Here is a 25,510-nt window from a genome sequence, read left to right as displayed (position 1 = left end):
GTTCAAATGAAGCGTGGTTCATTTACTCAACTATTGATTAATTTGTTTTTTAAGTACTTAGGATGGGAGCCAGGGTTTTATGCACGCGGGGCTAATTCTCTGCTGCTGATTTACGTCCCCAGTCTTTTCTGCTTTGTAATTTGACAGGGAACAGGGGACATTTAGGGGGTTTGTTTGCCTGAGAGATTGGAGGGAGGGCACGTGGGAAGGACTTGGAAGAAGGAAAAAGGAGGAGGGAAATGACATGATTACGTCAAACCCTCTGGAGCTGAAATTCCAGGTGGTTTTGGACCACTTGATTGGAATGGTAGGAATTGAACTCCAGTCTTGGGGAAGAACGGCAAGGACTCCTAATTGCTCATCGATTTTTTCAGTCTCTGTGTTTTAATACTTTTGAGAACGGGTTTTGTTAAGTGGAGGAAGTTAGCCTTAAACTAGTGATCTTGCTCCAGGCTCCTGTAAAGCTGGGGCCACCATTGTTTCACCACAACTAACTCTTATTCGTTGTTGCTTTGAGGCAGGCTCTTGGGAAACCCAGGTTGGCCCTGAATATACTAAATAGCCAGGAATAGCCTTATGGCTGCCATTGCATTCCTTAGCCTCCTAGAGCCACCGTATATCACCAATCAAAACTTTAAAGCATCCTTTGGAAGAAGCAAGGATGCCTGCTTTGAGCACGGTGATAAATTTTTGATGGCAGACTTGTCTTTGTATCAAAGTGTGTGTGTGTGTGTGTACATGTGCCTGTGCATGTGCCTGTGCATGTGAGTGCGTGTGCGTTTGTGCGCACGCGCGCGTGTGTATAGGTTTTATGGAATTCCCCTTTGCATCTACTTCCTGAAGAGCAGTGCTGAACAGTCTCACGCCCTAGAACTTCATTTACCATCATGGCTTCAGCTACTCGTTTCTTCATCCTTGAGCTTACATGCTCTTCTGCACGTTGATGCCATTTTAAAACCACGTACTGTGTATCACGATCATTTTTGTGTAATGTGAACAATCGGCAAATTTCACTCCTGCTGTCGGTGTAATGCTGAGATCACTGAACACATTGAGCTAGGACAGGAGAATTAAGTTGGAAGGTAGAACAAAGACTTTTATCTTCAAAAGCTTGAGGCCATGCTGGCATTTCGGTCCAGACTCAAGAAAACAACAGCAATGTGAGGCATGTTGGGAAATTACCTAGAATTGCCCTAATCATTTACAAACAAGCAGTTTGCCCATTGATTCCCAGAAAGCACTTATTGTGATTCCTTTCTGCTCCTCCAACACTCATTGCCTTACTTGGTCCACCTTTTCCCTCTTGTTCTTTTGCTGGTTCACACCCACCCCTGTCCATCCTTTGCATTTCTTTGTTCCTTTCCCTCCCACCTTTTCCCCTGCCCTCCCTCCATCCCCCACAATCTTGTATATTATATCTCCCACATACTAGTTATTTCTCTTTGCCATGTCATTCTCTCAGCATAAGCAGCAACATGGAGTAATACTGATTTCTTTCTTTGAGCCATATGCCACAACCAAAACTACTAAACTACTGTCTGTTCAGAACTGGACAATGACGGATTTTTCTTCACAGAATGGAAAGTAGTAAATAAAATATATATTTATAAATAGTAGAAACTCGTAATACGTATAGAATCCTAATCTTTTGTAAAAAAATGGTCTTAAAGGCAGAGCGGCCATTTTTGTTAAGCCATGTACTATATTAGCAAAAGAAGCACCAGTCTACCTGTCTTAACTTCAGCCACATTTCTCAGTTTGCTGTAATACTGTGAGTTAATTGGCTTAACTTCTCCTGTGGAGTACAATCCCAAATACCTGTTGAAATCTAGCCCTTACCATCTGTGATTGTAGCTTTGGTTCCAGCAGGTAACTGAAGGAGATTCTTTTACAAAGTTACTTCAGAAACTCACTTTTCTTCTGACCTACTCAGTATGACAGCCATGGCAATACTTGCTGTGTAATGAGAGGTTAAGAGAGAATAGTCCTTCCGGTCCCCTACTTGCATCTTGTAGAAAATAGCAGCTTCTTACAGTGGGAAAATGCCAGTAGTGAGAATGCAAATTAGGATGAGGTTTTAGTAAATGTTTTGAACCATAGTGTTACTGAATCAAGAAATATTTTCAATACTTTAGAAAAATGAAGGTATCCTAGGCAACCTAGGGATCGAGAGAAGTCTCTCTTCTTACTAATCTAAGGTAATTCATTACTGCTTACATATTGCCCCCCCTCCCGCCAATACTCCCTGCCTAAACCATGTGTTCCAGATATTACACCGCAGGCTGCTTCATTCATTTAATGCTCAAATGGTCCGTGTGGATGTAGGATATAAACTTTGTTAGCTTTGAAGGTCTGAAGGAGTTTATTGGATTGTTTCCATTTGCTAAGGAAAATAGCTGCCGTAGACATGAAACAAGCCGGAGCAACCCAAGAGGAAAGTGGGAGACAGTGTCTTAGACTGTATGCTCTTCCCAGCTCTGAAGCGTGAGTAATCCCGGGAGGGCAGCGTTGGCAAGGCACAGTGCTCAGTAAAGTGGATGAGTGAAATAAACAGTCAACAAAAGGACTCATAGCTAGGAGAGATAAGCATGGAAACATGTTGGTGGGCACCAGAGGAGAGGGCATTTATATATATGTATATATATATATGCATTCTAATATATATGGAAATTAAAATGCATACATATATAATACATACTTATGAATACAAATAGATGTATTTGCCTATTTAGTATGTTTAAATATTTGATATATTGTATATATATACACGTATATAAATACATATATTTGAATAATGCTCAAGTATTTTGGTCTTGGGATTTAACCAATAGATCTGTGATGACACGCAAAGCCTCTGTAAAACTGAAATAATGACATAACCTTCAAGTGATTATTAATATGATGTCACATGAAAATCACCTATGGCATACTAGAAACCTGGGCTGAAGACAATTGCTTTGGTTTTATTAGGTTATACTTATCATTGTTATGTGGTACGCTCATGCTAGTTTGGAACAGGCAGGTGGCTGTGCAGTCGTGTTCACATTTTAAAACAGAGTAGCCTCTTGCTTCAAAATATCGCCCTTATGATCTGGCGTTTTACCAATTAAGATTGATTTCTGGCAAATAAAAGCTAGTCAATAAGTGACTTTTGAAGGACTGGATGAAACACGAGTCTAGTAAGATGCAATGACTAGTAGTTGGGGTAGACGAGATGTCATATTTTATGCCTGTCTTCAGTCCCAAGTCTTAAAGTAAAGACCATCAAGGCTTGAGAAAAGGGGAATAAATGGTGCATTTGCTATAAAGGTGGAAATGTGCAGGAAAAGCAGAAAGAGGGCTTGGTGTGTGGAAGGGTAAGAAGGGTGGCCCCCTGGCAGTGTGGACAGGAAGCTCTTCCACACACACAATGTTTGTCTTCTCCCTTGCTGTAGAGTGGAATCAACTACAGACCTGAGCACAGGAAATAACGATTTCACAATATTACTTTACTTGGTCCATTTGAGTGTTGCTTTTTATTAAATTCTTGCTGGAATACTGCTTGCTTGGTTGAATTGTTGGTTATGTTTTTTACAACTGTGATACCTACTGAGCGAGTCACTCAGTCTCGAGGCCCAGATTAATACAAATCATCTTAATGTAATGAAAGTTTAGTCTGCTTTGTTTTTAATATACAGGAAAAGGTAGGAAGAACCACTGGGTAACATAGTTTATTTAAAATGCATTTTGTTCTTGGGGTTATGCTTAGTTTATCGATCATAGGATGTTTGCTGAAATACTATATTTTGTTATTTTATCTGACTTTATTAAGTCAATTTCTCTAGTAGTCGCATATAAAATTCATTATGTCATGGTGGAAGTTTAGAGTATAAAAACAGTTTGAAGTTAAAAGCCTTACATGAGGTACACTTTTCACCTACTGTACTTTATGACGTCACACCAATTTAATTTCGCTCTTCAAGTTTACTAGGCACAAATACTTTGAAGCACTTTTCTAGCTTTGTTATTCATCCCATCAGGGAGTGTCAAGATGTTTGTTAACAACGCATGGCAACATGTCCATCAAGTAGAAATACTGACAAGGAAGCCCTTGAGTGAGTAAAGCGAGCCCATGAAGGTGCAGGGCACATTCTGCAGAGATCACACATATGTGCCCTCTGTTAGCTTATTTAAGATTTAGACTACTGGCTTCTCAGAAATTCTAGTATTCTAAAGATGTTCTCAAAGTGTTTTTTTAATCATTATGCATGATATTCTTGGCAGAAAAAACATAGATATATTAGGACTTTAAAAAATAAAATCATATTTGAGTTTCGGATTGTTTTTCTGTAAGTAGTTCTTATGATAACAAAAGACCTAGAAAGGAGACCGGTAAATGGTAGGAGTTAATTTTCTTGAGGGATAATTGCTATTTCTGACAGCATCTCTGAGTGCCCTGTGTGGCTAGAGCCTCATGAAAAGTCCCTTATAGAGGAACCTGAAATCAGTCTGTACAGCTCTGCCTGTCCAAATGTGTCCTGTAAGGTAAGGGGATGACGGAGTTGTACCTGCCTGCCTTCCTCCTTTCTTCCTTTCTACGGCCCTTTCTTTCTTAACATTTCCAACCTATTAGATTATTAGAAATATGCATAAATATTGTCCAAAGTATTTATTACTTCTCTGGACAGTAATTTAAAGCTAGAGGATTGTCACTAATGGAGTCGGGGGAATTCCTTAAAGCAAGCAGCTTCAAGGCTGAACAAGCTGAAGGAAAATGCTCCCTGATATTGGTCACAAACGAGGTCTCTGACGAACATGCCTGTACCTATATGGAATCACTGAAATTATTCAAGGGCTACCTTATGATGGCTTCTTTTTTTATTGGTTATTTTATTTTATCAACAATAAATAAATGTTATCCACCTTCCCAGTTTCCCCTCTGTAAACTCCCATCCCATCCCCTTCCTCCTTGTTTCTATTAGGGTGTTCCCCCACCCACCTACCCATTCCTACACTGCCCTAGCATTTCCCTATGCTGGGGCGTTGAGCCTCCACAGGACCAAGGGCCTCCCCTCCCATTGATGCCTGATAAGGCCATCCTCTGCTACATATGTGGTTGGAGCCATGAGTCACTCCATGTGTACTCTTTGGTTGATGGTTTAGTCCCTGGGAGCTCTGGGGTGTCTGACTGGTTGATATTGCTGTTCTTCCAATGGGGTTGCAAACCCCTTCAACTCCCCATGGTCTGATGGTTGGCTGTGAGCATCCACATATGTATTGGTCAGGCTCTGGCAGAGCTTCTCAGGGGCCAGCTATACCAGCCTCCTATCAGAAAGCACTTCTTGGCATCAGCAGTAGGGTCTTGGTTTGGTGTCTGCAGATGGGATAGATTCCCAGGTGGGGCAGTCTCTAGATGGCCTTTCCTTCAGTCTCTGCTCTACTCTTTGTCCCTGTATTTCCTTTAGACAGGAGCAATCTGGGGTTAATATTTTTGAGACCGGTGGTTGGTCACATTCCGGGGGCCGTGACTAGCCACTGGATATGGTCTCTACAGCTTCTCCCTCCCCTTTGTTGGGTACTTTGACTACTTTACTGGTGCTACATACTGATGACAACCATGTTTAAACTCCATGATGGGACCAGCCACAAAGCTAGTCGTGAACTGCAGTAAACTGCTGGTGATGTCTTGCAGGTGCATGGAATTATCTAGACTGTACAGTCAATGAAACATGGTTATGAATGGAGTTTTGGTGTTTACAAAAGAGAAGGATGCTTTCTGGAAAGGAGAAATGCGATGGGCAGGAAACATACCGGAAATGCAGCACTCTGTAAATTCAGAGGAAGCATCAAGAAAGATTTCCAAAGTGATTTCTAAGCCAAGGGCTCTGAACTATCAAGGTGATTATTTTGATGCAGAATGAGGAAGGCATATGAACTAACCCTCATCCAGTTTGCCAGAGGAGCAGGCAGCACCAGTGTTCTGTGTTTTATTAAAATGAGATTCCACCTCCACATCAAACCAGATACACTCAAACTAATAGAAGAAAAAATGGGGAAGAGTCTCGAACACATGGGCACTGGGGAAAATTTCCTGAACAAAACACCAATGGCCTATGCTCTAAGATCAAGAATCGACAAAGGGAATCTCATAAAATTGCAGAGCTTCTGTAAGGCAAAAGACACTGTCATTAGGACAAAACTGCAACCAACAGATTGGGAAAAGATCTTTACCAATCCTACATCTGATAGAGGACTTATATCCAAAGTACACAAAGAATTCAAGAAGTTAGACTCCAAAGAGCCAAATAAACCTATTAAAAATGGGGCACAGAGCTAAATAAAACATTCTCAGCTGAGGATTATCAAATGGCCAAAAAGCACCTAAAGAAATGTTCAACATCCTTGGTCATCAGGGAAATGCAAATCAAAACAACCCTGAGATTTCACCTCACACCAGTGAGAATGGCTAAGATCAAAAACTCAGGTGACAGCAGATGCTGGCGAGGATGTGGAGAAAGAGGAACACTCCTCCATTGTTGGTGGGATTGCAGACTGGTACAACCACTCTGGAAATCAGTCTGGAGGTTCCTCAGAAAATTGGACATTGAACTACCTGAGGACCCAGCTATACCTCTCCTGGGCATATACCCAAAAGATGCTCCAACATACAACAAAGACACGTGCTCCACTATGTTCATAGCAGCCTTATAATAGCCAGAAGCTGGAAAGAACCCAGATGCCATTCAACAGAGGAATAGATTAAAAATTGTGATGCTTGAATTACCCTAGATGCACAGAACACATGAAACTCAAGAAGATGACCAAAATGCGAATGCTTCACTCCTTCTTTAAAAGGGGAACAAGAATACCCTTGGCAGGGAATAGGGAGGCAAAGTTTAGAACAGAGGCAGAAGGAACACACATTCAGAGCCTGCTCCACATGTGGCCCATACATATGCAGCCACCAAACTAGATAAGATGGATGAAGCAAAGAAGTGCAGGCCGACAGGAACTGGATGTAGATCTCTCCTGAGAGCACAGCCAGAATACAGCAAATACATAGGCGAATGCCAGCAGCAAACCACTGAACTGAGAACGGGGCCCCCGTTGAAGGAATCAGAGAAAGGACTGGAAGAGCTTGAAGGGGCTCGAGACCCCATATGAACAACAATGCCTAGCAACCAGAGCTTCCAGGGACTAAGCCACTATCCAAAGACTATACATGGACTGACCCTGGGCTCCAACCACATAGGTAGCAATGAATATCCTAGTAAGGGCACCAGTGGAAGGGGAAGCCCTTGGTCCTGCCAAGACTGAACCCCAGTGAACATGATTGTTGGGGGGAGTATGGTAATGGGGGGAGGATGAGGAGGGGAAGCCCATATAGAAGGAGAGGGGAAGGGGTTAGGGGGATGTTAGCCCAGAAACCGGAAAGGGGAATAACAACTGAAATGTAAATAAGAAATACTCAAGTTAATAAAGATAAAAAAATTGTGGTACATCTACACAATGGAGTACTACTCAGTTATCAAAAACAATGACTTCATGAAATTCATAGGCAAATGGAATGAACTAGAAAATATCATTCTGAGTGAAGTAACTCAATCACAGAAAAACACACTTGGTATGCACTCATTGATAAGTGGATATTAGCCAAAAAGCTCGAATTACCCAAGATGCAATCCACAGACCACAGGAAACTCAAGAAGAAGGATGACCAAAATGCAGATGCTCCCACTCCTTCTTAAAAGGGGAAAAATATCCATAGGAGGAGATATAGAAGCAAAGTTTAGAGCAGCGACTCAAGGAGTGGTCATTCAGAGTCTGCCCCACATGTGGCCCATATATATATACAGACACCAAAACCAGATAAGTTTGATGAAGCTAAAAATGCATGCTGACAGGGACCAGATATAGATCTCTCCTGAGAGACACATCTAGATCATGTCCAAAACAGAGGTCAATACTAGCAGCAAACCACCGAACTGAGAATAGGACCCCATTGGGAGGAATTAGAGGAAGTATTGAAAGAGTTGAAGGAGCTTGCAACCCCATGCCAACCAATCAGAGCTTCCAGGGCCTAAACCACTACCCAAAGACTATACATGGAGTGACCCAGGGCTCCAACTGCATATGTAGCAGAGGATGGCCTTGTTGGGGCACCAGGGGAAGGTGAAGCCCTTGGTCCTGCCAAGGTTGGACCCCCAGTGCAGGGGAATATGGGGGGGCAATAAGGCGGATGTATAGGGGGAATACCCATATGGGGGAGGAGGAAGGGAAGGGGTGGGGGCTTATGGACAGGAAACCAGGAAGGAGAATAACATTTGAAATGTATGTAAAGAAATATATCTAATAAAAAATTAAAAAGAAAAGTCACATGTGACTTTGTACTAATAAATTTGTCTGAAATAAAATAGAAAATCATGATGCTGTTTCAAAAGAAATGACAAAATTAAATGATAAATTGAAAGAAAAGTGAGATTCTAATTCGGATTTGTGTGGTATCTTCCCAGTAAGTCTCAAGAGGTCTCCAATAGAAGGGGGCTATCAAAAGACACTGGTATGTATCAGATGTTCTTATTTGATAAAGAATGCAGCAAATAACTGAGTTCTGCTCTCCCCTGACTCAGACCAGCTCACACTGAATGGTTGTCCTTGACCTTATTAGTTAGTATGGTCTGAGGATGGCTTGATTGCTGGAAACTTTAGGATTCCTCCCATTAAATGGGAAGAATGATGGTGACCAAATCCTAGAGTTTGGTGAAGACTATATAAATAATTTATTTGGACCTTATACCATTGCCTGGCCTAAAATACATCACCAGTAAATATTAAATGTTGCTAATGTCATTGTAAGTTAACTGTGAGTTTACACAGATTTATATACGTTCTCATAGTATCATTCTCTTACCGTTTCTCCATTTTACACATAAATATAGGGTGGAGTTATTCTTGGAGGGATTAATTAATTGGCACAAAGTTCAGAGACACAGAAAACTACTGGGCTAGGTAAAGACAAATGCAAACACGTACACAAACACCCCCCCCCCCCACATACACACACACACAACTTAGGTCCAAATACTCAGAAATTTCCTACTTCTTCTCTAAACTAAGCAAAATAGCTGAGATACACATCTTGGTTCTTGTTAACAGCCCCCTTTTAATTGGAACCAGCCCGATTTCTAAGGGATAAAAACTAAATGAATCAGATCTAGAAATGGGATTTTAGTAATCATACTTAAGCATACATGTATGAATAGGCGGTTATTAGCACTGATCCTAATTACTCCTTACTTTCTACCTCCTACCTCATTGTGGCCATTCTCTGCCCACGGTTAGCCTAGCTGGGGTTGTTTGACCAGCTTTGGCTAAAGTCACTTCAAGAGTGGCCGAGTGCGACTCATTGAGTTCACGACCGCAGAGGCGCAGCTCACAGGATCACCGGAAGGTGCCATCTCTAGACTGATAATGGACCAGGGGCGTGATCCTCTCTCATTGGTTAAAACCCAGTCCCTTGTTTTAAGCTGCTGAAATTCTATGGTCTTTTCGTCATTAACCCAGTATTGAATGAATGGCAAGGATTTTGTAGCTTAGTATAAAAGTGATGAATGGTAACGCTTGCTTTCACAAAGTTCAGCTTTTACCTTCTGTGCCCTTCGTTTGTCCGCTCGTTGGTTTTGGTGGTAGATCCGACTGAAGTTAGACACGATCACAGGCACGGGTAGCGCGATGACCAAGACTCCGCTCAGTGAGCAGATAGACCCGAAAATCTTCCCTGCTATGGTTTTTGGTACCATGTCGCCATACCTGCGTGAGAGGAAAAAGAATTGTCGTTAAGTCACACTTCTTCCTGGTACAATTAGTTCTTCTTTTCTTGTTTGTTTTGCTTTAGGTCAAATGATACCTGGGAAATATCTCCATTTCTACTTCATGACTAAAACATGCACGGTGTCAAACTAATAAGTGGGAAATTCTGACCATAAACTTACAAAAGCTACCTTTCGACCTTGTAGAAAACGATAACATTTAGAAGCCTCTCGGGTTAGAGCATATTTAAAGTCCGATGATGTCACGAAAGCCCTTCAATTTGCCTTTTATAACACATGGCATAGGCTTTCTTTTTTTAAGGTTTATTTAATAGTCAATATTTCTGTGCTGGAATTTACAGTCTAGATAACACACTTTTCCACTTAATTTTCCAGCGGTGGATGGGGGATGAAATTTAAGCAGGAAAAGTAGGGCTTCACATCACATGGTTTTCATCATCCAGCCATTTGAAAAACAAGCTTTGCAGGATTCCCATTAACCTTCACTTGTGACAACTGATGGCCATTTCTCATGATAACCTTACCCAGTCTTCAGCTTGTGTGTGAGCCATTCACTGTTCTCAAAGACACTTTGTCCTTTGCTTTAGTGTTACTCACCCTCTTACCTCACTGGGTGCTACCTTCTTGCCTTTTCTGGCTTCTTCCCCTTTATCTGATTTCTAAAACTTTGTGTAATTTATACCTCAGTTTTAAATATTCTTACCGACCTTGTCCTCGTGTTATTTCAATTCATCCCACATGTTAAGATTGGTCTGAGGTAGAGGATGCCTTAATTTTTACTCAATAGCCCCACTGGATAACTTTTCCCACACAGGAGACTCCTACCCTCATAGTCTGGTCTTGTTATTTCTAAATCTGGATGAGCCCATGAAGCCTCAAACTAGACAGAACAGAATTTTATTGTTTCTCACTTCCTATGCCAGCTCTCAAGTCAGTTTTCATGGTTTGCCATCTGTAGTTAAGCAGAACTTTCCCATCTGACCCCACTAGATTCTTGTTCCAATACGTATTGAAATACCTGTCCCTGTTAGAGTCACATCTTATCTCCCAGTTACTCTTTCTGACTAAGACATTTAGAAGCCCACTTAGGTCTCTTTGTTCTCCTTCTATTTGACCACCAAGCAATGGACAGAGGAACTTATCTACACTTTCCAGTCACCACACAACAATGCTTGGAATAGACCTGTGCTTTAAGCATAGATACCAGCCAGTTGGTATTTTATCTCAGCTTTCCAATGGAGTTGGAAACTAAAGCACATTGAAACACATCCCCTTTGTCTCCAGATTATGGTAACACAATGACTGCCTAGTTCCTGTCCACTTTATCCCAGCTGCTGCCACACTCGTCGCCCCGTGGACACACGGGCCATTTTAGGGCTCTGCTTCTTGTGCAGCCCCAGGTCATTAGCAAGGTGGCAATTAAATATCTTCACTTCAAAAGCTCTTTCCCATCCACCTTGTCCACAGAATTCCTAGTCTATTCTCTAGTTATGTTCCGTAACAACTTCCCCTTTGATAACTTTCATATCCACACATGGTATAATATTTATGTTTTTAGTCTTGTCTGTGGTACTGGGGATTGAACCTAGGACATTTTCTATCTATGTTAGTCAGGTGGTATCTCGCTGTGGAACTGTGTCTCCAGTCTGGTATTTCCTCTTCGCTTTTCATTCTTCATAAAATAATGTTGACAGAATGGGAGCTATTGGACTCTGTGTCTTCCTAGCATGAAGCAGGCCCTTACCGTACATCAGACGAGAGCATACATTTTCTCTTATTAGAGGTCTAAGTGCTTATTCCTGGGAAAGAATACTATATTTTCAGGTATTTATTATCAAATGATCACCCTTATTAACATGGATCTTGTGAGAAGACATTCTGTGTCAATCTGTAGATAGGAATTGCAGAGAAACTGGCCCAGGAAAGGCCAATGACAGTGACAGATGGGATACTGACCCTAGAGCATTTGAGGACCCAGTGGGACTCTGTTCAATGCTTTGATTCTCCAGCCACTCACTCTTAGAGTATGTGGGTGATCAGCAGTCCAGCTAACCCACCGTAACTCAAATTTCCCCAACAGAATGTCCGTACTGCATTAATTATTGCCAACCATGTGATGTGACCACATATGTAGTTGTATAACAGACTGTGGGGGTCATTAAAACGTAAGACTATATATGGTGTTGCATAAGTGGATGGTTCAGTAAAAAAAAAAAAATCCGAACATTGCAGTAGAAACACTGATTCGTAATCAAACTGGTACCAAGTTAGAAGCATTTCTAGCAGCATTCGTTCATGTTGCATCAAATTACTTCGCTATCACCTTGGCTCTGCCCATACCCCATGGGCACTTTGCCTAGAACATTGAGCCTCCCACTTTACAATCAGACATATTTAAATTCTGGTTACCAAAGACTTCAGTTTCAACCATGGTTGAAGTTTTATGTGAAGTCCCCGAATTCATTCATCTCCCTTACTTATTCAAGGCTCCGAATGGTACAATATAATTATTTTAGCAAAGAACTCAAGTGATTCTGTATATTTTTATTTTCTATATTTATGTATGCATATAAACTGTATATACATATGCCTGTATCAATCATCTATCTGTCAATCTATTAATTTTACCATTTTTACGTTTTTATAGGCTGGAAAGTGAGGGAAATTTTTATGCACATCGTATTGTAAATAAACTTTTATCTACATCCACTTAATTTCACCATTTGACATTTTTACAAAGCTTAGAGCTCACAAAACGTCAAAAGTTTTTACATAATTTTTGAACAATCCATTAGTAGACTCCTGGCTTTGTTCAAATGTTTTTTTTCCCGCTTATCTGACCTGAAGAATAAATACTAATATTCACACAACAAATGCAAAACAGTGTAATGGGTAATGTCCCCAGAAAAGTCGTGGCTTCCAAATCTATTTTCCAGGGCTACTGAGAGGGGAGACAGGAGTGATGTTTAAGAAAACAATCAGGCACCTGCACATAGAAGGGATTTTCACTCCAGAGGAAGAAAGTGCTGATATTAAAATGACTGCAGTGTTCAATCTCAACCTCACTCCTTTGCTTTTTCTGTGATGGAAAGTCACAAGTTTCCGGGTGTGAGGAATAGAATGGCTGGGGCCCATATAGATATAGTGAAGTTCAAAAGAGTCAAGTCTGCTGATGAATCCAGGGGCTGGGACTACTGTTCATCAACCACTAAACTCCTCAGAAGAAAAACAACCTCATCCAGGCACAAATCAGTTCCTGGAGGCATATTTGAAAGATGTATTGTTTTCTTTAAAAGTTAGGTGAAAGTATGTAATACTTTGGTGGAAGTCTCTCTCTCTCTCTCTCTCTCTCTCTCTCTCTCTCTCTCTCTCTCTCTGTGTGTGTGTGTGTGTGTGAGAGAGAGAGAGACAGAGAGAGACAGAGACAGAGACAGAGAGACAGAGACAGAGACAGAGAGAGACAAAGAGAGATTTTGATTTTGTATTTGAGAGTTTCTTTTCTTTTTCTCTTTTGGCTTGAGTACTAATCCAAGAGGTATAAGAAACAATTTCTTCTGACCCGGAAACTGGATTACTTATTAACTAATATTTCTATCCCTTAGGGTCTCAGGGGCTATGTTATTCATGGATTTTCCGCCATCAGCTTGCAATCTAGAAGGATCACAGTTTGATGGATAGTTTTTATAGTAGCTGCTATGTTTGCAAACAGCAAATGACTTTTTAAAGTGTTGCCGTATAACACCTGCTTGGGGGACAGAACTTGTTTGCCAGAGGGGCCCTGGTATTAATTTCACAGTGGTAAGGTTGCTCTTTGACATTTTGAAATCAATGTTTTGCCTAAAAGCAGCAATGACTTTGTTCTTGCCTATTTTGCCCAAAGAGTCAATCATCCTTTCTTACATAGTTTGAGAACTTCATATACATCATTTCAAGAATTGTGTGGTATCTTTTGTTTCAGCCGAACTATGAGCTATTATTCTTTAGAAAGTATATTTTAGAATCTTTTTCTTGTTGTTTAGAAAACTAACACATTCAGCCTGTATTGCATGAAGGGGGAAACTAGAAGATTCTTTTCCGTAACTAGAGGTCTTTAGTGAAAGAAAACAGACTCTCAGAAAATCCATGAATAAAGTTCAGTGGCAGAGTGTAGAACCGCTATAGTGAACTGTTTGGAATACAGTTCTGCTTTTTCAGTTCATTTTCCCCTTTCCCTAGACCTTCTTGTTTGCTTTGAGGAGAATAAAATTCTCCCTCATGCTGGACAAACACTCTGTAACCGAGTCTGTGAGAGTTGAAAACAAAACGAAATGGAAACGTTTAAACTGAAGATTCTCTTTCATAGCCTGAGGTCTTCTGGCTAAGTTACTATTATGGTTCAATAATATTTAAAACATTATTGTAACAGTTAAGGGAATCTCAATGTCATACATTATTGATACAGAGTCTGTATTCAATTGAACAAAAAGAAAGGCTGCCAAACCATCTGTGATTTTACAACTGCATTAATACTAACTGCCCACTAGGGGGCAGAAAAGCCTAAACGAAAGTTTGGAACCAAACCAGGTCTTTTCTGGTCTTCTCAAGCTGAGATGTGGAGAAGTATTTCAAGTAAATTGCCTGCACAGATCCCTTATCTTTGCCTACATATGCTCAACATTTAGGATATATTTGGGCATCTTATTACTCTGGAAATAGTTGAACAGCACACACACACACACACACACACACACACACACACACACACACACAAATCCCACCATTTTCACAGATTACCCAATTTCAAGGAGCTGCCAAAAGGATGTGAACTAATTCTGACAATATTTTGCTTCTTCTAAAACGATAAGTCATCTTCTACGGTGACAGTGTGAGCTATCACTAAAGCCCAGTTTTAAACAAGAAGCTCTTTACTAGGACTCTGGAGTGCAAATGAGGGACTTTTAAGGACAGTGTGTGTATAGAAATGGAGAAGGAAAGACACAAGAGTTATGATGCAGCCCACGGGTTGAACATTCTCACCAAGAAAGCGTATTCTAATCAGGCTTACTGCCTGGGTTTCATTGGCCTCTGGCTTTTTAACAAATTCTATTGTCTCCTATTTTTCTACTTGAATTCCACATTTCGTATCACAAAAGGAAGGGTTTTTAAAGTTTATAAATGGAACAGACGATTGCAACGTCATTAATAAAATATTTATTGCCTGAATGAATGCCAACAGTAAAAAAGACATTAGTTTGAAGAACGTTTTATTTATTTTCAAGTAGCTTTTCATTATTTTTTGATGTTATGACGGTAAATGTATCATTGATTATTGTGGGTCATACATTCATACATTCCCAGCTGTGGGACAATATAAGATATTTCCTTCTGCTTAGCCACCTCCTTTCTGTTTCAGGAGTACTCTTTACCCTCATCATCCCACTCTTTGGCAGACAACCTTAGTTTCTGTCACCAGAAAGAAAGAGGTCATGTTCTTTACTGTGATTCTAATTCCAACAGGGTTTCACAACTGGAGCCCTGGTTCTCCCTCAGCTGTTCACCCACATATCTGATATATTACAATCGGAACAGAACCTTTTTGTTACTTGAACATAATATTACTCCCATCACTAGAACACTGGGCGTGTCTAACCTTTTGATGCTATATACAGCTTTATTATACGTAAACTTCGTGTTCAAGAACTATGTGATTTAGTTATATAAAAACACCTCAAGGTTTTGAGTGAGCTTATAATTTTATGTTGATCTGAACTCATAGCTGTCCTGGGGCAAATGGAGATGCTGGGCTACAGGTTAGACCTTCCTATACAAATATAACTCTGCAATTATGTTCTTTTTAGAACAAGTTTCTTTGCATTCTTACTGCACAGATCTTTTGGAAAAACTACAATTCAAATGGACAGAGGCCAAATGTCAGTTCTGATTTGAAGAAGATCTTAACCATTTATCTGGGGGTCCAGTAAGACTGCCTGTTCTTTCTTTTTTATACCTTGCAACTAATGAAATATAATTCATTTAGAGGCTTGTGTATTTTTTGCTAAACCATGAGGTCGAACAGGTCAAGGATCACGCCGTCAGAATCAAGTCAACTTTAGCACAGACCTTGTCCATCGTTGAGCAAATAGTTAGAGCGCAATAAATGTTTATTGCTCAAATAAATCTGTCAAGGTGATGTCTGATGGCAAATAAGAAACATGGAGACACCAAGGAGAGATACTTGTCTCCTGCTCGCTCTTTCTCTCTCATGCCCAGGACCAGACCAGCTCATTAATTTTTCTGTTTCTCTCTGGCACCGTATGAAATGCCCACCTAACGTGGCTCAATATTATCAAGGCATCTTGTTTCTTACACCCAGAGGAAGTGCTTGAAATCTAGTGACTTTAAACAAGATGAAGGTGTAGTAATCCGATATCTCCCCACTTCCTGTACACCTTTTACTGCCGTTCTTATTGTCGTGAGACCATGGCCAGCATTTTGAAGTGGCTTCAAGTTATTTGGTCAATTTTGTGAGCTCAAATGCCCAGACATTGTCTGTTATCATAACCTCACACACCGTCCTGGGAAGGGGCTAATCTTAGACTGATCTAAGTCTGGGAGCACTAGCCATCTTCTGGAGAGAGCGTGGTACAGTGTTTACTTTGCCAAGCTGGGTCCACTCTCACTCTGGTTTTACCTGGGGAGTGCATTAGAGGAGAAGAGCTTGTCTTTCAACCAAATAGAATTATCCCAGCAAGCAGATCAAGGTTCCCGCAAATACGGCCATTTGGCTTTGGACTGACGGCAAACGGCTTCCAGAGGAGGCTCATTTGTGTGCTTCTATTCCAGGAAGTTCCGTGTGCAGTTCTGATGGACTGCTCTCACACAGCGACTTGCAGGTACCGGCCGCTGTTGCTTCAGTCTTCTTTCCTCTACTGGATACCACCCAGCCTCTGCCCAGGGTTCCATCCTCTCATCCTTCCCTGAATGCTTTTCCTCGAGGTGCAAATGCTGATGGCTTTTTACAGTGATGCTTCATCACTGTTGACACCATGGAGGCAGTTGATTGGGAACAGTCCTTCCAGAGGCCCCTCAGACCCTCCGGATTGGATGGAGGAGGAAGTGGCCCTGAGATGGAGGCCTTTCTCACATTTCAGATGTCAGTCAGCCAAATTAAAAGCCAGCTGTGGAGCTGTTCGTTGGAAATATTTTCTTTCCTTTCTCTCTCTCTCTCTCTCTCTCTCTCTCTCTCTCTCTCTCTCTCTCTCTCTCCCTCCCTCCCTCCCTCCCTCCCTCCCTCCCTCTCTCTCTTTCTCTCTCTCTCTTTCTTTCTCTCTCTTTCTTTCTTTCTTTCTTTCTTTCTTTCTTTCTTTCTTTCTTTCTTTCTTTCCCTTACTTGACTTTGAATAGTCTGAAACCTATTAGCTACTAGAGGCCTCATGACACCTTCAAGTTGTGATTAAGTGTTTACCTATTTTATTTTCAACTGTGCTTTTCAAATTACTTATGGCTTATCCCGTAATGACCAAATGCATCTCTAATTTCTAATTAATCCCAGAAACTCCTGATAACTTTGCATATTGTCTGCTCTGTAAGTCTTACAGAACTGCCTGAGAGATGAGGAGGGGCAGAGACTTAACTGACTTTTGGCCACTGCAGTATCTGAGATGATAGTACAACTCTAAGACGTGTTCCTTGTGACAGCTCTGACAATACAACCCTAGGCTGTCACCTCCTCATCCACATCTTCTGTCCTGAGCTCCTTCTCTGAAGTGCAGATCTCCATCCACCATGGAGACCATTCTTACAAGTTATGCATCGAAGCTGAAGACCTGCCCTGTCCTCCTTATGCCCAAAGAGATATATGAAACTCTTGGTCTAGTTCCTGACTGGAAACATCCTTCCTGGTAAAAACGCATTTATTCTTTGTGTATGTGGAAGTCCAGGGGCAACTTGTGTGAGTTCACTCTCTCATTTAATCATGGTGATACTGGGGTATTGAATTTAAGTTGTAAAGCTTAGGACAACTACTTTTTACCCTTTGGGTCCTCTTGCTGGCACCTCAAAAAATTAAAGATAAATAATAATAATAATGTTTCACATACATAGTTTTCATTGTTGAAATACTAAAGAAGTAGAGACCATGTGCATGCGCTTGGGTGTGTGCCTGTGTGAGTGCATGTATGTGTGTGTGTGTTCATGCATGTGTGTGTATGCATGCATGTGTGTGCATGCATGTGTGTATGTGTGTGTGTGTGTGTGTGTGTGTGTGTGTGTGTGTGTGTGTGTGTATGTTTCCAAGTTTGTGAATGCACATTACATGTCTGAAAGCTGGAAACTGACATTCATGTCTTCTTTGATCCTTTTCCTTATATTTTGAAGCATTTTTGTCATTTGAACCCAAAGCTCACTAACTCAGTATAGCTAGCTAGCATGTGTAAGGGAGCCCCTGCTTCTATCTCTTCTCATGCGAGATATCCATATAGATTCTAGGGGTTCCAACTCTGGTCCTCATGCTTGCCTGGCAAGTGCTTTCCCAATGGGCCATTTCCCTAGACCCAAACTGTGATGTAGGTTCCCAAAGATAAGCTATATTTACAGTAAAATTCTACTGTTCAATTTGACTTGGGAAGTCTCTCTATCCTTAAAGAAACTTTATTTTTGATGAGAAACTAAAGGCTCATGTTTACATGAGAGTAAAGACTTTTTTGATCAGTGTGAAGCAGTTATCTCCTAAGATTAAATGAAGATATTATATACATTCAAGGTGTAGATTGCTTTGTCTCTTCTGAAGAGATTAAAGAATTGATTGAGCATTCTATTAACTATGAAAGATAGACACGAGGAGGGTATGAAATAACTTCAAGCCTCTACTTGTGTAATTCGACTGTGTCAAAATATCTGTGAAAAGGCTCTAATAGCTGCCTTCTGATTGCATCTGGTTTAGAAAATTACCAACAAAACTCCAAACTAAAATCAAACAGCAAAGGGTCCAAGCTTAAATATAACTAACTAAAAAATATGTATAAAATAACGCTTGCCTCAAGATCTATTTAAAGAAGAAAAAGGAACCATACTGCATGAAAATAAAACTGGAAATCAAACTTTAAAAAATTCTAGAGAAAATACTGTATTATAAGCACAATCAATGGACAGATTCCCATACCCTCTTCTATGTTCATATCTCCATGTAGTTTTCTAGACGTGAGATTCCTATACACACACTACCTTAAAAAATACAGTATGTGTTCAACTTCTAAGCAAAAAACCTCTCAAGTGTTTACCAGTGACCGGGTTTTATGATGGAATTTTCATCACATGGCTATAAAATTGAGCAGATTGGCACATCAGCAATTATCAGCATCAAAAGGCCACCGTGAATAAGGGTTGGGGAGAGCGATGAGAGGCTTGGGGCTAAAGGTCTTTTAATGGGATCAAGGCATGGCAAGAACTAGAACCATAGAGGTCCCTGGAGTGCCACCTTTCAAGATGCAAAGTAGGAGCAGAGAAACCAGCTTTGTCCCACAGCCTTCCACAACCCCTATTCCATGCCTTTCCCAGCTAGAACAGCAGATGATAGCCAGCCTAGGCAAGTGCAGTCTTCTAGCATCTACATCGCTGATGTAAGGACCAGGAAGCCAGAGCTCAGGGTGTTTTCTCCTAGTCTGTCCCAACAAGCAGAGCTCACATGTCTGCTCAATTAGGGAGCCAAGAGTTTGGACCCAGATCCAAAGGCATTGGGTATTTTGTGTGTGTGTGTGTGTGTGTGTGTGTGTGTGTGTTTGTTTGTTATAATTTTAGTGTATTATGGACTATTTACTTCTTTAATTTTAAAAAAATGCTTGAGAGTGTACAAGTAACTCTTAGCTTTTGGCCCACACAAACACAAGTGGAGGCAGGGCTGGCCTGAGTAGCTTGCTAGTTTCTGCTATAGACATTAAGGGAACGTCATATTTATTTTATTTTAAAAATATTTTTTGATAATTACACACAATGTCTTTTGATCATATCTGTATACATCCCAACTCTTATCTTTTAACTCCTCCAAGCTCTGCCCCAGTTCCCTATATAACCCCAACTTCACGTCCCTTTTAATTCAGTAAACCATCAACCTCAGTCTGTGCGATTTCCTTTTGGGTGTGAAGCCATCCACCGGGGTGTGGTCAACCAACCAGAAGCCACACCCTTAAAGAAAACTGACTGCCCCCCATCCCACTCCTAAGCCACCAACTGTTCATTGTTCGTTAGAGAGAATGGGGGTTCATGATCCCCTTTCACAGCCTGTGCTAGGTAGCTGACTGGCTTGTGGTTACCTCAGGGAGGTAACCACAGCTGCTATGAGTTACAAGCACAGGGGTGGTTCTCCCACCACTTCCTTTAAACCAGAGGTTTTCAACCTGTGGGTCTCGAACGCTCTAGGGCCCGTATTAGGTAGCCTGCATATCAGATATTTAACATCCTGATGCATAACAGTATAGAAGTCACAGATATGGAGTTTCAATTAGGTAATTTTATGGTTGGGGGTCACCACAACATGAGGAACGAAGGTTGAAGGTTGAGCAGCACTGATTTACGTGAAGAATAGCTGTCAGAATTTGAGCGACAGCAGTGAGACAGAACTTCATTGGCAACAGCACCACATCACTGGCTTCTCACCCCGCGTTATTGAGCAAAAGGCTGAACTTTTTTTTTTTTTTTTTTTTTTTTTTTTTTTTTAGGGCAGGCTCCAGGTTTCCACCCCGAGTGTGAGAACAAGGAATCAAAATATCCGCTTTGGTAGAATGCAAGCAAGGAAAAAAAAAAAAACAACAACACCCAGATGGGAAGCAATATTATAAAGATGTAAATTGGATCCGATGATTGTAAAAATGTTCTACTTGTGTGAAATGGGCACAATGTGTAATGAAAGCTGGTCTCGGGGGCTTCCAAGCTTCATGGTGACTCAGTGTTGGCAAGGGGCTCTTAATTAGAACAAATTGTTTCAGAACAGAACCACCAAGGATTCCATCAGTAATACATTAGAGGCCTATTTCAGAGGCAGGTGAATGCCTGTGAACCCAGTCGCCTTTGAAACGGAGCACAGCTCCACAATGAGCTCATTTTGCATCTCTCAGATGTAGAAGCCTTTTGTTCTTGTTGTTACGTTCGTTGTTAGTTTTTATTATAGCAATGAAAGGATATAGCTAAACACGCCAGAGACTGGCTGTTACTTATAAATTTAAGTTTAAAAATTATGCTTAAAGGAGACTATAAGATTGCCAATGAGGGTGATGGCCATAAAGTGAGAACATAGGATGTAATGTGTGCATTAAATTCAGAACAAGAAGGAACGCAGCAATTCCATTATGGGTGTCATTAGTGTGAATAGCTAGAATATTCTCGAAGTCTGTTTGACAAGTAGATGCTTCTTCCAATATTATGGGGGCTTATGAAAGTACCTGTAAGTTGTAGGGTGACACCTAGGAGGTTGTCAATACACCACAAACTCAGGAAGAACGCTACGTGACCAATGATGGCTGTGTTTCATTATGAGAAGATGCTCAGGTCTGAAACAACAGTGCATCCCTTCCCACTATTGTAAGTGGCTTTAGAAATACAATTGCATACAGAGAAGAACATAACCTAATGAACTATCACACACAGGAAGAAAAATATATCAACTGATAGACGCTAAAACCAAACACACTTCTTAAATATAATTTTCTCCCCTCTCCTTTTCCTTTCTCTATCACTTCTCTAATAATATGTCTGGTTCTTAAAATCAGCTGAATATTTTGATCCTGATAATAGATTGAGCGCTTGACTCTTCTGTTTACCCCTAAAGCTCTCCCACTCCAAAACAGGAGTTAGAACAAGAAACAAATAATTGAACTACCATTATCTCAGGCCTCTAAATATCAGTATCTGTCGTTTCTTAACTTCTACCTTCAGGACGCCCAAGGCTATTCCTTGCCAGCCTTGCTCTATCCCATCTCACTTCTACAGGGAACAATTGTTAATTAAACCATTTACACCTCTGATATTTACCCTGAAGGCTGATGCTCCATGGCTGGCTTTTTTCCCAGGCTTCACCACATCATTTTTCCTCTCCTCAATTGGTTCTCAATTATTGTTTTTTAAGAGACGTGTCCTGGTGTGATGTCTATTTCTACCATAAACACTATTTTAGAAAGCAAGTAGAGGAATGAAGGGTTTATTTGATCATATACTTCTATGTCACACTCCGAACCTAAGGAAGTCAGGGTGGGACCTCAAGGCAGGAATCAGAGGCAGGAACTGAAGTAGAAGCCATGGAAAGAAAGCTGCCTACTGGTTCACTCTGTAGCTTTTTCAATTAGGCGTTAGACCCAAAATCAATTACCCAGAAGTGGCATTGTCCAAAGTAATAATGCCCCCCCCCCCATATCAATCATTTCTCAAGAAGACACACATACAGGCCAACCTGATGGAGGGAATTTCTCAATTGAGGCCCTAACTTTCCAGATGATGCTAGTTTGTGTTGACAAAACAAAACAACAAAGAACATAAACCAAACCAAGAAAACAAAATAACATCCTCCCCCCCCCCAGGCCGAATACTAACTAGCACAAATGCAAACACCAGCATTTAATCCTCCCTGGCAAATTCATTTAGAACACTCCAAAGAGGGCAGGATGGCACACTGGTCAGTCTTCACAGGACAATTTCTCTCACAAGTATTCAACTTTATTGTTGCAGCATAAAACCCTATAGGATTTCCTGGTTGTCAACTTGATACACCTATAATGAACTATAATCCAGAAATGGAGGACACACCTGTCATCCAGATCTTGAGGCTGATCTGGATCTTGACATGGAAATCTTGAGGCATAGCGGCCATGAAAAGCATAGGTCCAGGCAAGGTAGTACACGCTTTTAATCCTTGACAACTGAGGTGAACCAACCTCTAAGTTCAAGGTCAGCCTGGGGCAAAGCGAGTTCCAGTTCCAGGCGTGGTGGTACTCACCTTTAATCTGGGCCTAGGAGGACTTGACCTCTCTCACTAAAACATTACCTCAGCTCTGTTAAATGTAGCTTTTCAAAGCCTTTCTGCTTCTTGAAATGCACACCCAGGGAAAGAAGAAAGGCTATCTATCCAGTGCACCTGTTCCTTCCCTTCTTCTCTTTCTTCTTCCCCTACCATCACCAGACTCCTCTGCCTTCAAGTTACAGGAGATGCCGCCGCCATGGGCTCTCTACTTTGTAGTTTGCTATTGGTGCAGGAGGTGGGCCCAAGTGGTACTGTCCCCCTAACTCTGTGGTAAGTAGCAGGAAGGCACATTCACAACAAGCTCGGTGTTCTTAATGTCCCCTAGTAGATGACTAAGAAACATGAGGAACGATTAAGGAAACGCAGTCACTGACAAACAGAAGTCCCTAGGAGTTGCTCGGTCTTGGGAAATGCCATGAAGAGTTACCAAGACTTGAACTGAAATTAGACAAATAGAATTGAGGATTTTAGGCAGTAACTAGGAGGGCGCTGTTGTGGAGAGGCTTCCCGGTAACTTCTAGCTCCTAGCAACAGCAGGGTCGCAGGAGGAAGTAGACGAGGAAGCCAAGTGATGCTTCTGGGATACCTCCCTTTCAGCGACAGGTCTCAAACACCTTCTTACATTACGGAAAGTCCGCGGTTAGAGACTCCTTCTTCCCAGGAACACTTGTCTTCGATAAAATCCCATTATTCCCCAGAGTGGCAGCACACGAAGCTCTGAACTCACAAGTGCATCTCCTGGGGGAATGCAGGCAGTTAAGAAAAGACGATGGAGAAATCAGTTGAATATAAAGGTAGGAAGGGGGGCTAGAGAGGAAGGTAGGGCACAGAAACCCAGATTTTTGCCTCTTAAAAGTTTCAGCCAGGATTGGTTGTGCCCAGAGAAATCTTTTTGTCCCCCTTCCGTGGGCTGACTTTTAAAAAGGCATTTGTTTGTCTAGCAAGAGCGAAGGGAGCCAGCCATTGTGCCTTGGAGACCCTGTATTGATCCTCACTGAGGAACTTCTAAATAGAACTTGACTACAACACAATACAGGATTAATTCTCCTTCCGCATCAGCCCACACTGGGCATGTCAATAGGCATTGATGGAGCGTCTCTCTGTGTGGGGACAGGGGACCTCATGAACAAATTAGTGTGATGAAGTCAAAAGAAAGACATTTTCAGGTTTGCTTTTTTTTTTTTTTTTGATTCTATGAAATGGAACCCGAGAAAAGCAGTGTTATCTGACTTCCTGACGTTGTTCATAACTACTTATGATTAATATGGCAAATAAATAATTACTTTATGTTTTAAAGGTAAGAAGATGTGAACACAGTTTTCCTTCCTCTTTTAAAAATATTTTTTATTAAAATGTCCCACAGATCGTAGGAGGCTTGGAATGAGCGTGTAGCATGACAAACCATTGGTAGCCCGAACCTGAGATCCCCCTGGATGGAACTGTGTTTAGGCTTGTTGGTAAGGCTGGGAGAATTTATGAAGAGTTTCTTACTTTGTCCTTTATCGTAGTGGTTATCAGTGAATTTAAAAAAAAAAAGACACGAAATGAATGTTTTCTTAATTTGATTGATTAGAGATGGATATAAATCTGAACTCCTTCCTTTCTAATTAGTGATATGGGTCAAAAAAGCGTTTGGAAGGTGTTCAAGAGAATGGAGGCTACACCTAGACCATTACATGCTGGCCTTCCACGTGAAATCGGAGGAACAGTCTGCGACTTGACATATAGCCGTGGTCGGATCTGGACTTGTGCTGGCGCCAGTGTAAGAGGTATGGTACGATGCTTCTCATGATAGTTACAACATGCTCTTTCAGATTCCCTTTCAATTTTCAATTTAAAACAAACCCTGAACAGAAGTAACCTTGCCGACCGTAATTCATTTACAAAGTCCATTTTCTAATAAAAATGGGCATGTGGTATAATATGAAAATGAAGGGAGAGAATCGTCTCAACCCTGAAGGACAGCAATGGCTGCTTCACTTGCACTCCTTATTCCAGTCTTCTATTTCATTATTCCACTGTTCTGCCAGATACAGTCTGCAATAATTCTGGATTAATAAAAATCTGCAGGAAAAATAAAAACAGAGGCATGGTGCCTGGGCATTGCTGAATTCTCAAGGCGCAAGTTCTCCACAATGCTGGAAACGAGTTGTCTCTGTGCTGTTTCTAAGCTTGTGTCGTTTGAACTGTAGTGGTCAAATTGTAGGCATGAAGTGCAATGTGTTGTGTAATCCAGTTTTGTTTTACTCACATAATCAGATAAAAACAGTAATTTATTTTCTTTGTCAAAACTCCCTTATCATCTAAAGGAAGCTTTATCTAATCAACTTTAGCTGGTAAATTAAAATCTCTACGATTAGTGCCCTTCCAAGAGAAGCACGCAGGAAAGAAAGTGCTGTTTAGGAAGAAAATAAGTTGTAGTTTTTAAGGGAGACTGAAGGATCCAGAATTATTTGGTGAGGGTTTCACTTCCTTGTATTAGTTGTGTGTTCGTTATTATTAGAGATGGGATAATAACTAAATGTTATAGAGGATAGACCCAACCACTATGAGCCAAAGTTTCTTTTACTCATTATGTTTCAAACACATTGTTTCAAAGAGGAAAATGCTGATCAGAAAGCTGCCATCAACGCCAAGCTTTTTTATATTTACTATGTCTGAATTTCCCATATTCCTGAAAGAATAAAGTCAAACCAGGACAAGAACAATAAGGCACCAC

General features: G+C 41.0%; 1 protein-coding gene and 1 pseudogene across 1 annotated transcript in view; one reads left to right on the top strand and one right to left on the bottom strand.

Annotated features, from left to right (window-relative positions):
* The window catches only part of Kcnd2 (potassium voltage-gated channel subfamily D member 2), a 507,546-nt gene that overhangs the window by 8,243 nt on the left and 473,793 nt on the right, over nucleotides 1–25,510 (bottom strand). Inside the window, 1 exon segment of the mRNA NM_031730.2 lies at nucleotides 9,627–9,789. Within this exon segment, the coding sequence (NP_113918.2) occupies nucleotides 9,627–9,789 (163 nt within the window).
* Nucleotides 22,988–25,510, top strand: part of LOC134486690 (tubulin beta chain-like) — a 61,027-nt pseudogene continuing 58,504 nt past the window's right edge.

This window comes from Rattus norvegicus, chromosome 4 (genome assembly GCF_021556685.1).
Source record: "Rattus norvegicus strain SHRSP/BbbUtx chromosome 4, alternate assembly SHRSP_T2T, whole genome shotgun sequence".
Classification (NCBI taxonomy): Eukaryota; Metazoa; Chordata; class Mammalia; order Rodentia; family Muridae; genus Rattus; species Rattus norvegicus.
This window is presented reverse-complemented; position numbering and strand designations above follow the sequence as displayed.